The 13,118-nt window shown below is 45.6% G+C and overlaps 1 protein-coding gene across 2 annotated transcripts in view; it reads right to left on the reverse strand.

Moving 5' to 3' along the window:
- Positions 1 to 2,857: 2,857 nt before the first annotated feature.
- The window catches only part of Dhdds (dehydrodolichyl diphosphate synthase subunit), a 36,003-nt gene continuing 25,742 nt past the window's right edge, over positions 2,858 to 13,118 (reverse strand). Inside the window, exon 9 of one of the 2 annotated variants that reach the window (XM_015485461.2) lies at positions 2,858 to 5,151. In XM_015485461.2, the coding sequence (XP_015340947.1) occupies positions 4,915 to 5,151 (237 nt within the window). In that variant the 3' untranslated portion in view covers positions 2,858 to 4,914. Of the gene's footprint in view, positions 5,155 to 13,118 lie in introns of both variants that reach the window. The other variant, XM_048816045.1, reaches the window with a different exon arrangement.

The following is a 13,118-nucleotide window of genomic DNA, read 5'->3' on the forward strand; positions in this document are numbered from 1 at the left end:
TGCTTAGATACCAAGAGTCAGTACTCTGGACAATGACTTGCTATATAACTTTGCTAGTCATCTTCCCTTTGAGCCTAATTGTATAATTTGGGAAGAAGACATGAGACTGTAACACAGTGCCTTTAAGCTGATGGCAGAGACTTTAAGTTAACAGGAAGGTCACAACATACTTGCAATGAGAATCTTTTTTTTTTTTTTTTTTTTTTTTTAAAAACAGGGCAACAACAGGAAAAAACCATCATACCTGGTCTGTTTTGGCATCTCCATTTTCTGCAGGGTTATTCCCATCCTTGCCAGTGTCAGCTTTTCCCTTTTTCCCTTTGGGTACCTTCTCTCCCTTCTATAAAGGGAGAAAAATAGAACTGTTTCTCCCCACGCATATTACCAAGGTATAGTCTGTGAAGTTCTACATAGTATACCTACCCAACCACCCATTTACAAGGACTGATCAAAAACTACACTAAATTAGAAAACATTTTTTAGAGGTCCTGTGGATTGAACTCTTGGTCTAGCACATGCTAGGCCAATATTACTAATGAGCTACATCCCCACAGCCCCCACCTTTAAATTTCATTTTGAGATAGGGTCTTAGTTGCTGAGGCTTGTTTCCAACTTACAACCTTCCTGCCTCAGCATCCCAAGTAGCTGGGACTATGGGTGTGCACCACCATGCCATGCTGTGAAGTTCAGCACACAAAAATTCATGTCTAAGTATAATTAATAGAAAAACCAGGTCAAACACTTGGGTGTTTAACATCCAAGGGCAGAGTTTTTGAACTGATGACAGAAACCAATGCTACCAACATCAGGAATAAGGCAAGCAAACAAAACAACTTTTAACATCCATCATGCTGAATTAGGTTAAGGTAGTGAAGTACAATTCTTTCTGTGAAAATTATCAATTCCAATATTAGCACCATTACCCCTTAAGTTCTTTCTACTTACCTTTGCAGGGGCCTTTTTAGGCTTGGGCTCTGGCTTTGGAGGAGCAGGTTTCTTATTTTGACAGGCAAAGGGGAAGAAGAGAATATTAGTACAACAAACCGAAGAAAACCCACAACCAAATCAGTACCAAAGGGATGGAAGTTTTCTCTTACTAAAGTTTTTGTGGCTGGATTTCTTTCAGAATATCAAAACAAATGTGTCCCACCAGTGAACTCCATATGTGCAATAGTCCAAACTAGAGTATAACATTCAAAACCAGCCACTAAACATAATTCATCAGATGCAATGCTTTTTAGTTTCAGGAACAAATATTAAAAATTGGAAGTATATATACTTACGGCAGACAACCTTGCAGATCTTCTCTGTGGCTATTGAAATAAAAGTGAATAAAGTTAGAAAAATAAAAGTTTTGTGCCAATTTTGTTCTACACTACAGGGAATGAAGACAGATTCAAGACAAGAAATGTGGTTGATTATCACCAAAGGAGTCCTGTGGGGTTTTTTTGTCCAAGACTTTTGTATGAACCCCCCTAAAGAAAACAAATAATACATACTTCGTCTTTCACCTTGGCTTTATCTCCTTTAGCATCCCCTTCAGCCTATAAAACAAAGAAACAACTAGTTTCTGAGGCGATTCTTTGAACTTAACGGGGTTCCGGGGGAAAAAAAAACTAGAAGTGTCACAACTTTGGGACACATGTCTGCCTAGCTTCCATACAAGGAACTGAAGTATTGAGCAGGCCTTAAGCTTGCACGGAGCGGGCCGGGTAGCGCGGGCCAAACCCCAGCGGGGCCGGCGCCACAGCTCCAGGCTGGAGCAACAGCTGCAGATGGTGCAAACAAACCCCTCCGGAGGCGGAGCCGAGCGCCGTTGCTATGGCAGCCGTCGAAGGCGGGAGAGAGGCGCGCGCAATCCCGGGGAACTCGTNGGTGGGGGCGCAGTGGGGGAGGCGCGCGTCTAAGGCAATAAATGAGGAGGGGCCCGCAAGGCGGCGGGCTATGTTTGCTCCCGCCGAGAGCTGGCTTTTGCAAACTATCAAGTTCCTTCCACCTTATGCAACCGAGCTACCCACTTCTCTAAGCCGTGCGACATTCAGGGCGCATCTCAGCCGCTTTCCTTCCTGCTCCCTCTGGGGGCCCCAGAAGAGGGGTTTGCGAGGTCTGGCCGCGCTGCCTTGCTCCACTGGAGGCGGGAGGAGGCGCGCCGCTTGAGGCACAGGCTGCTGCTCTAGGGGCCAAGGCTGACGCTAAAGTGGGAAGAGAGGAGGCCAGCTTGGCGCAGCCGGACGTGCATCCTTCCGAACTGCCACTTCGGGGAAGCCCTTCGAACGCCTCACCTGAAAGGCGGTCAGCTCGAGGTGGGGTGAGGGTTCGAGGGGGAGATTTCTCACGTAGAGATGCCTTTCGGGTGCTGCGGGGCAGGTAGGAGCTGTCCTTTCAGCACCCGTTGCTCTGCCTCCCCCCAAGCCTGTCGGTTGACTCCCTTAGGTCCCTGCATGAACAGACCTCAGAACCCTGGCACTGAGTGACGACGAATGGCCACCAAAAGGCCTGAAAGCACTCCCCTCCCCCTAAGCACTGCCCGTTTCAGATACATCTAGCCCAGCTGCCCCCACCCGACGCGGCCACCAAGTCTGGGCGCTGCAGACACTGCAGCTGGAGAAATCCCTCCTTCCACACTGTCAAGCTGGTTTCCTTTCACTTGCGAGAGAGGAAGGGGGTGGCAGAAAGCGTCTGGGGATTAGGAAACAAGTAGAGGAACAGGTGCTGTGATGGCAAAAGAACTCTTCTAGTGTCCCTAAACTCAAAGCCAGGGGTCCTGGAGCTAGCAAAGTGCACCGGAGGATGGGTAGGCAATTGCAGCAGCAAAACAGGGTGTTCTTCTGTTGCACTTAAAACACATCTTAACATCTAAGAATTTTAAAAATTCTATTTGAGACCCAGGAGAACACAAGAACAGGATAAATATCCTCAAAAAAGGGATCTGGCTCACAGGTGGGAGGACACATAAATAGGACCCACCTGATTTTTGTGAGGCAAGGGTTGGTTTGTACAAATCATACCAGGAGAAAAGGAAACAACCACGAGTTGAAGTATCTTGCAGCCCTTGTTCCTGGGCAGTCATGAGCCTTCTGCTTCTTTCTTTACCACCCCCACAGTGCCTCTTGGGGCAGCTCCTCCCAACTCCACCCGTGTACCTTTCCCAGAATATAGGACCTCAGGCCAAGGAGAGATACCAGTCCCATTAATCATCTCTACCCGAATCTTGAAGGAGTCAGAGAAGGGAGACGGACCCAACAATCACGCTCACAGGGCAGATTCCGTTTGCTGCCTCCAGTCCCTCATTCCCGCCTTAATTGTAGGGCTCTGCATTATGGTCGCATAATTCATGCCTCCCTAATTAAGGCTGTCAACAGCCCCATTGTAAAGCTGGAAAATGTACAGCACCTGCTCTCTGGGAACCCCGTGCCAGGGATTGGTAGTGGGGAGTGCCAGGTGTGTAGGGGGCCTTGCCAAAGTATGTTGATTGGCTTCTCAACCGCACTATCTGGCATTTATGCTCGATTCTGGGAGTAGGAATGATGGCCAAGGGGTCTCCACTGCCAGGTATGTAGGCACAGAAAGGAGGAGGAAACTAGAATATAGAAAATTTAGGGGTCTAAAGAGTACACTCAACACGGCTTGCAAGATCCCACCTCTCTCCTGGAAGGAAGTGCTGGGAAACAGCTTGCAGAATATAAAACGAGAAGACTAGAGTAGCATTTGGCCGGCATTACTGGTTGGTCCTTGCTGCTCTGGGGCACCTAAAGCACGGAGTTGCTCAGGCAGACAGCTCTTCAAAGGCAGTAATCCTCTCGGCAGCTCTGCAGAGCTGCCTGGCAAGGGGAGGTAAGGAAAAGGACATAGCCTTGAATCTGTACTCATCTTCCTGCTGGGCGACCTTGGCCCTCATGGGCAGAGAGGATCTGGAACAAGTTTTGCCATGCTGAGAATAAATCATCTTGGGGCCTACGTAGGGAGCCAGGTCAAAGAGCTATGGGAAGCCTCAAATATTGGAAGTAGGAATCAAGAGTTTGAGATGGTGAGGGCCGGAGGCAGTCAGGTGGGAAGATATGCATGTTCTACGCTGATGTGTCACAAGGAAGGAAGCCAGCGTTGGATTAGACTCACCAGGGCCTAGAGGCCCCTGTTACCCTGGAGCCATGGAGGGGGCCAGTCTCACTGGGGAGTGCAGCCTGGCCCCATGCCCTGCAAGGGGAGGGGAAAAGCTTGTGTGGGCTGAGTCGACAATAGGTAATTGGATTGTAATCACCCGCCTGGCTTCCTAGCGCCATTGGGGGCGCTGAGCCTTTCAGTGAGCAATCAGTATTGCGTGGTGGGAGGGGGTAGAGATTCAATAGCAAATCCCAGGTGGAGAGCCAAGGGGAGGAGCAGCAGATGGGCAAATTTTCTCTGTCTCTCCCGCCCCTTTCTTCCTTGCCCAAATAACACTGGCTGCCTATTAGCTGTTTACCAGCAGAAACAAGGTAGAGCCAAATCTTTTGTGAAAGTCAGGGGGGCGCTGATGGATGGGTAAAGGGCTAGGCGGTGGAGAGACCTCTTTGCTGCCATTCTGTGTGCTGAAGGATGTGCTGGTAGATAAACTGCATCCAGAATATAGGTGGTGGTGGCAAAGGTGAATGGAGCAAATAGCCAATGAATTGGGATTCCTTGCTCTCCAAACCTACTGGTGTACTGGGTTTAGTGTACTCGTATGAGACTCTCACCTTCAGGGGCCATTATCCCAGTCCAAAGGTATGTATAGCCAGCAGAATTGGCATTGGGAGCTCCCCTAACAAGCCAAGAGGAGTGAAATTCATCACTTGGAGGGAGGGGCCTTTCTAAAAAAAAGAGGCGGGTGGGGAAAGGAAGGGGAGTGGGGCCCTGGGAGCTGGAGGGCAAGGCAAAGTGGCAGGTGGCCAGCCTCATTCAGGCTGATGCAGTGCCCAGACGTGCCAGCCAGTTAGCTCGCTTGAGTTCCAAGGCCTGCAGAAAGCCTTGGACTCGCTCTTCTCGTCTGGCTGAGAGTTTGTGCAAGCGTGTCCGTCGGAGCTGGGCGTCCCCACTGGCCTGGAGCCCCTCTTGCAGCAGCTGCTCTGTCACTGCAGCCTGGTCCCTCTCCAGCTGGTGCCTCTTCAGTTCCTCTGCATACGTGTCTCGGGCCTTCTGCTAGGAGAAAAGTGGGGTTTGGGGTAGGGAGATCATGTTTAGGTATGGGCAGAACTGGGATGGAAGAAGTAGAGTAGGGCACAGGGTAGGCCAAGTGAAGTGGAACTGTGGAATTTGGACCAGCTTTGGAAAGTTTTGGGAATAGGTGTGCAGTAGGTGGTGCCCACATTGTGCAGGCAGGGCAATGGCAGTTAGGGATCCATCTTGGTTTGTTTTGTGTAGCAGAATCTGTATTTCTCAATTCTTCTCAGGCTTGCACTTGAAAGGGAACCTGAAAATGTGGATCTGACTTCTGATTTCCCCACCATCTAGCTTCGTGGCTTTGGGCAAATCCTTTCCTAACCTCATTTCTTCATCTGTAAAGTGGGGGTTGTGCGTACCTTGAAGAGTGGTTTTAAGGATTAAGAGATAATATATGCAAAACCCTCTTTAACATATTAGCAGGTTCTCAGACAGAAACAGCAATTTTACAAGCTGTTATTGTCTATTGTTTGCTGCAAGGAAGGGTTCTATTCTGGGGCACTGTTCATTGGGTCACTTCCTGTGGTCTCCCAGATTACTCTGGGAGTGCCATCCTTCCAATTCCCTGAATGAGTTTTCAGCTCCAGACTCTTCTCCTGTGTGAAGTCAGGCCTGCCTCTTCCAGCAAATGGCCTTTCTGTGAACACTGAGAAGCAAGTTTAACTCTCTCCAGTCACTTATTGCATCTTCCTAGAACAGGTGTTAGTGTCCAGAGTCCACTTTTACTGTTAGAAAATAAGCCCTTGAAGATTCCACAGAGCTCCTGGAACCAGTTCTAACACCAGGTGGCAATTATAGTCTCTGGCAGCACTTCTCAGACCTTGAGTGTATGCCTTCAGGCAAACCACAAACTCCTAGAGGTCAGGGACTGTGCTTTTTCCTCTGGCACTTGGGGTGCCTTTTACATGTGAAACAATCAGCTGACCGCATGATCCTAGGAGAGAAGTGAGGATGCTCCTGGCACAGTAGGGGAATATCCCTTTGGAGCAGAACCCAGGCCTAGCTGTGCCACACTGATGCTCTCTGTTACTGCCAGTCTGTCTGGCCTATGGAGCCTTTGCACCAGAGCTTCTCCTGCCAAGCCTTTTTCATGAGTGGGCAACTAGGTGTTCCTACAGGATACCTCTAGGTATCCCAAACACTGATGACCCTTACCATGTTCTACCCTGTGGTCATGTCTTTGATCTAATTAAAGGCACTATAAGCACCTTGACTGCCTTTTTTTTTTTTTTTTTTAAATGATTGAACCCAGAAGGGCTTTACCACTGAGCTACATCCCCAATCTTTTTTTTTTTTTTTTTTTTGAGACAGGGTCTTGCTAAGTTACTAAGCTTGCCTCAGACCTGTGATCCTCCTGCCTCAGTCTGACTAGCTGAGATTGTAGGCATGAGCCACTGCATCAGGCTCCTGTCTTCATCCTTTAAAGAATGTCTAACATGTACACAGCACTTTATCTGTTTTCTCACTTGACCCTCACAATGGAGCTGTGAGGGAGGTGCTGTCTGTCTGTTGGAGGATTGCTAAGATCTTTTAGCAATAAAGATCTACTGTATGAACAAAGATGACAAAAGAGGCAGGGCACAGTAGCCCAGGCCTACAATCCCAGCGATTCCAGAAGCAGAAGGACTCGCAAGTTCAAGGTCAACCTGGGAAAATTAGTGGGACACTGTCTCAAAACAAGAGAAGGACTAGGGATTGTTTTTTAAATATAATTTTATTTTTGGGCATTGGGGATTGAACTAAGGCTTAAAATTGAACCACCTCAGGCTGAGGTGGTGACTCAGTGGTAGAGTGCTTGCCTAGCATGAATAAGGCACTGGGTTCAATTCTCAGCACCGCATATAAATAAATAAAATAATGGTCCATTGACAACTAAAAAATATTTTTAAAAAAATTGAGCCACATCCCCAACTGTTTTTTTTTTTTTTAATTTGTGTTTGTGTGTGTGTGTGTGTGTGTGTGTATGTGTTTATTTTCTAAGAGGTCTTTGTTAGGATCTTGCTTAAAGCCTCACTAAATTGCTAAGGCTGACCTTGAACTCTCAATCCTCCTGCCTCAGCCTCCCTGTAATCCCAGTCACACGACACTATGACAGGCAGGACTGGGAATGTAGCTTAAAAAAAAAAAAAAGAAATAGACAAAGGAATCTCCTTCCCATAGGCTCTGGGTTGTCTCAAGGCATTGAAGGGTACTAGAGCTATAAAGTTCTCCATCTTGAGAAGTTCTCCATCTTGTCTAAAGGGCTTTTTTCTGGCCTTAGTAAAGATGAACTTTGGGCTCTACCTATAAAACTTTGTTGTAAGTATGAAGGTGCACAGGACAAAACCATGAATACAAAGTACCATAACACAAGGCAGAATGTGGAAGAGGTCCTCAGGGAGGCAAGAGATGGGGTCAAACAAGCTCAGAGAAAGCAATTAGGGTTGATGAAGGTCAAGGAGCAGTGAAACATCATGGACAGGCAAAATTTTATATTTTCTCCCCTAGTTCTGGGGATTGAACCCAGGAGTACCCTACCACTGAGGAACATCGTCAGCACTTTCTAATTTTTAGTTTTGAGACTGGATCTTCTTGCTAATTTGTCCATGGCCTCAAACTTGTGATTCTCCTGCCTCAAACTGCTGAGTAATTGAATTTATAGACATGTGCCACTGCACCCAGTAACAGGCAGAATCTGAGCTGATATTCAACCAATGGGGAGAATATTTGGACAGAAGTAGGGTGTATGCAAGGAGGAGAATATCCTCTCAGTGGGAATAAGAGGTAAAGTGCCGTGAAATGGAAGAACTTGCTCAGGGTAGAGTCAATCAGCCTAGAACATGGATATTTGAGAAGTTCCTGTCCAAAGGCTTCATTTACCTCTCTAAAGCTATTTTTTTTTAATTTTATTTTTTAGTTATAGTTGGACACAATACCATTACTTTATTTATTCATTTTTTAAACGTGGTGCTGAGGATCGAACCCAGCACCTTGTATATGCCAGGCTAGTGCTTCTAAAAGCTATTTCTTTATTTGCAAAATGGGATAATGGTATCCACCCGACTGCACTGTTTGAGAAGCAATGAGATAAAGAATGGCCAGCCTAGAGCCTATATTAACTATCAGCAATTTTATCACCACTGCTGGTGGCCAGGGCTACCCAGGCCAAGTTCTGACAGGACAGAAAGGATAGGGGGCACCTAGTCCCAGAGGGAAGAAATGCAGGGTTGGTTAAAGGCACTTAGTGAGGCTCAGGATTCCTCCCAACAATGGCTTCTGATGGGATGTTGGACATGGAGGCTGTAGCCAAGGTAAAGCCTGACCCCTACTTGCCAGGAATCACATCCTCACTGTGAGGATGACAGAGTTGAGACCACTGCTAACACAATCTGTTACAGCCTCATTTCACAGACAAGGACACTAAGGATGAGCTGGGAAGGGATTTGGCCTAGGTCACACAGTTCCTTTGGATTCTCCAAGGTGGCATTTGGGGAGGATGATGGAAATGCGTCCTGCTTCTATGGATAACCTCTAATTTCTAGGGTGAAGTGGGGAAGCTCATGATCTGCTTCTAGATACCTGTCTATCCCCATGTGGTCTGGGTCTACTCTCCTAATCTCAGAGGTAACTGAGGTTCTTCTCAGGTACTCACCCTCCAGAAAACCAAAGCTAACATGTCCTGAAGGTCAATGTCTCTCTTCCTGACCATATATCAGAAGGGAAATGAGTTTTAATTCTTTTGGGGGGGGGGGGGGCTAAGCATTAATTGAGCCCAGAGGCACTTGACCACTGAGCTAACACCCCCAGCTCTTTTTATTTTGAGACAGGGTCTTGCTAAGTTGCTGAAGCTGACCTTAAACTTGCTATCCTATTGCTCAGCCTCCTGAGTAGCATACAGGTGTGCACCACCACACCTGGGTGAGTATATTAATTCCTTCAGAGACCTTTTGTTTAAACCTTATACAATCTTGGCACAGGGCTCCAAGAAACTCACTTTGAGAAATGTGGCCTAACTTATCAATTTCCCCAGAGACACTAGGCCTTTCTGCTTTTCTTTTTGGAAAAATCAAGGAACAAGATGTAACAGACCCTCTAGGACGTAAATCCTTAAGTCCTCCACCTCCTTGCTGGTGCCTGGAGAGAGGCTGTAGTTCCTGGGCTTCAAAACATTTAAGGGCTGTGGTGAGGGTGTTTGCCTAGCACACGCAAGGGCCCAGGTTCAGGCCCCAGAACTGCCAAGAATAAACCAATGAAGAGTCTTCTTTAAAGCTACAACCAGCATGCTCAGGCCAGCAACCTGGGGACCACACCTGTGAGGGCTGCCCTTGAATAGAGAGCAGAGAGCACCTCCTACAAGAAGCATGATGATCTCAAGTGCCCCTAGAATCTACCTGGAAATTGTACTGAGGATGGGATGAGCAGGGGCTATGTGTATATAGCTTCTTTAGAGACAGGAAAAGTCTGATTAGGGGCCTAGAAACACTTGCAGTAGATCATATTAGCCACTGCATGCAGCACTTTTCATGTATTAGCTTACTGAATCCTTATCACATATCTGAGGTAGATATTATAATTGTCATAATCCTCTCATTTTATAGATGAGGAAAATGGTACTCTAGTTAGGCAGATGGCTAAGTAGGCAGTGCTGTGATTCAAAATGCCAAAGACAATAGCTGGAGCTCTTAACTTCTCCTGAGAAAACAGTGACTGTATGAAGAGCACTGTGAACATAATAGTCCATCAGCCTGGTTTAAACTATGACCAGTGCACTGAAGGAAATTTTGTGGGACTACATGTCTTCTTCATCTATTCTATCAGACTTAGAGTTAGGTGGACAGACATCTTTTACTTACCTCTGTTTACCCATCTTGAGCTCTCATGGACCCACATTCATGCAAATTGAGGACCAGATGCTCTGAACTGCCCCCATCTTCCCTGGCCTGATTTCCTATCTCCCTGTTGACAATACCTACTATGTCATAGCCAAGATTTTCTCCCTTTGCCAGCCTCCCAACATCAGGTAGGTGACCACTGGTGACTGTCATGGTCCTTCAGATACCTAGGTCTGGCTCCCAACAACTTGTAGCTGTGCCCTTCATCCCGTAAGCTGCTCTATGTCCAGAACCTACCCCTGCCCTCTGCTCCTGCAGAGAACAGGGACACACTGGTTGGGTCTAGAAACAGAGCAGCTCGGATTTCTACACCCCTTTTTATTGGTGCATTATAATTATACATAACAGTGGGATTTGTTATAATACATTCATACATGCACACAACAGTATAATTTGATCAATTTTAAGCACAAATTTTGACAATAGAATTCAGTTGGGCCACAAAACAGGGTATGTAACAAGGAGTTAAGAGAAAAGGTTGGAAAGGTCTTTCAGGTCTGAGGCCAGACTCGTGAGAAGGATGTTATCAGTCTGGATTCACCCCTTAGCACTTCTGCTAATGTGCAAATGTTTCTAGAAAAGAGCTTTGAGGGTTGCTGGATAGAGAAAGCCAGGCCAGCCCCTGACCCTGGGGACCCTGCTGGAAAGGCTTAATTCAGTCTCTGTTATAACTTCAGTTTCCTTACTCCAAAACTGGGGGCAATGATAGTATGTACTTTATAGCACCTCACAGAATCTAGGTAAAGGATGTATGTAAGAGTAGGAGCTCAATGAAGGTCTGCACTTATGATTCACAGGTACAAAATGGAATTCCTGACTCTATCCCATCCAAGGAAATGGTAGAGCTATCCATTCAACTGCATAGATCACAACCTATATATCCTGGTTTCTAAAAATATTAGTGTTTGTACTGAATTGCTTTATCTTACAAGAAACTAAGATTTTCAGAATTATATCATCAACATTAGCACTAACAACAGACCTCTTAAGTAATGTTTAAATCTGTTTTCCAGTTTAAATCCCAAGTAGATTTCACTAAAGATATATCATCATAAAGATATATCATCAAGTTATGCAGGTAACTTGAATGAACTTCTTTCTTTTGGTACAGGGGTATTGTCACCTTGATATACTTAGTTTCATTTGTTTCTGCTCTTTTTTCTTTTGGCTGGGGGGCAGTACTAGGATTGAACCCAGGGGCATTTAACCACTGAACTACATCCTCAGCCTTTAAATTTTTTATTTATTCTAATTGACAGAAGAATTTATTTTGACACAAAATACATAAATGGAGTATAACTTCTCATTCTTCTGACTGTATATGATATGGAGTTACACAGGTTGTGTAATCATATTTGCACATAGAGTAATGTCTGATTCATTCTATCATCTATCTGTCTGATTCTACTATCATCCCTACCCCCAAACCCCTACCCTTCATTTTATGTTATGGTTTGGATGCAAGATATGCCCCAAAAGCTCATGTGTGAGGCAATGCAAGAGGTTCAGAGGAGAAATGATCGGGTTGTGAGAGTCTTAACCCAATCAGTGAATTAATCCCCTGACAGGGATTAAACTGAGTAGTAACTGGTAGTGGTAGGGTGTGGCTGGAGGTAGGAAATGGAGGTATGGCTTTGGGATATATATTTGTATCTGCCAAGTGGAGACCTCTCTCTCTCTCTGCTTCCAGATCACTACGTGAGCTGCTTCCCTCTGCCCCACTCTTCCGCCATGATGTCCTGCCCCAAGGAATAGAGTCTGCTGTCTACAGATTGATACCTCTGAAACCTTCAGTCCTTAAATAAACTTTTCCTCCCCTACCTGACCTCTAGTCAGGTCATTTAGTCACAGCAGCAAAAAAGCTGATTAAAACATTTTACTCCCCTCTGTCTAATCCGAAGTACCTCCATTCTTCCCTAGCCCTCCCAGTCTTTTAAATTTTGAAACAAGGTCTGGCTAAGACCCTCAGGTTGGCCTCAAAATTATGGTCAGTTACCTCAGCCTCTCCTGATTTCAGGTATGTACAACCACATCCAGAGCTGTTTTTGATTTAATGTTCATTTTTATCCCTAACCTTCAGTCCTCCCCTGCTTAACTGCCACTACCCTACCTAGAGGCACATCTCTCTCAACTCTGGCGATAGCAGAAATTTGGTCTCTTGCCTCTGAGTCCTGCCCTTGAAACTCCTAAGTGATTTTTACCAAATACCAATCAGATCCTATCATGCCCATGATTAAGGCCATCGGTTTTGTTCCCATGGCTTACCAAGTTCTGCACCATCAGAAGTCTGACTCCTTCCAGTCTCATCTCATGCCTCCCACTTAGGCACACTGGCTTTTTAAGACTGTTCTGCCAAGACCCCAACATCACAACTTCAGTAAGTACCTTGCACTCATCCATTACCTTAGCACATCACTCTGTGTATTCTTTATTGGCTTATTACAATCAGGAATTTTCTATTTGTTTTCTTGTTTATTGTAAACAATAAATAAATAAATTCCTAGTTGTGTCTCCACAACTAGGAATATAAGCTCCATGAAGGTAGAGACCTTGTCTGGCCAGCTAATTGGTGACTCTCCTCTGTCTTTGTGCCTGACTCTTTCTAGGGATTCAACAAAAATTTACAGAATAGATGAAACCTGAGGTAACTACTCTGACAACCCTGTGAAAAGTATCTGTGAAACCTGAAATTACTAAAAAAAGACTCCTGGGCAGCCAAATTGGAGGTTCATCCACAAGAGTATCCATACATAAAAGCTCATGCACCAAGCTTCTCTGGGTTGCATGCAGAGCCAATCTACTCTTATTTTATACACACAATTCTAACATGCTTGGTGAAGTGATTTCTTTGCCTATAGCTGATCTAAAACGGTAAAGAGGAAGGCAAGAGAGGAGAGATGCTGTCAAAATTAGCCATTGACAGCAGTAGGAAATGAAAGAAGGAAGGCACAGAATACACAAAAAATCCTGAAGCCAGATATTTTGGGACCATCTAATTTAGAGAACACAGTTCCACTTTACAAGGGTATCACTGTACAGTGAATTGTTTAAAGGTGGCAGTTACCATTATCA

The sequence above is a fragment of the Marmota marmota genome, unplaced genomic scaffold (genome assembly GCF_001458135.2).
Source record: "Marmota marmota marmota unplaced genomic scaffold, marMar, whole genome shotgun sequence".
Classification (NCBI taxonomy): Eukaryota; Metazoa; Chordata; class Mammalia; order Rodentia; family Sciuridae; genus Marmota; species Marmota marmota.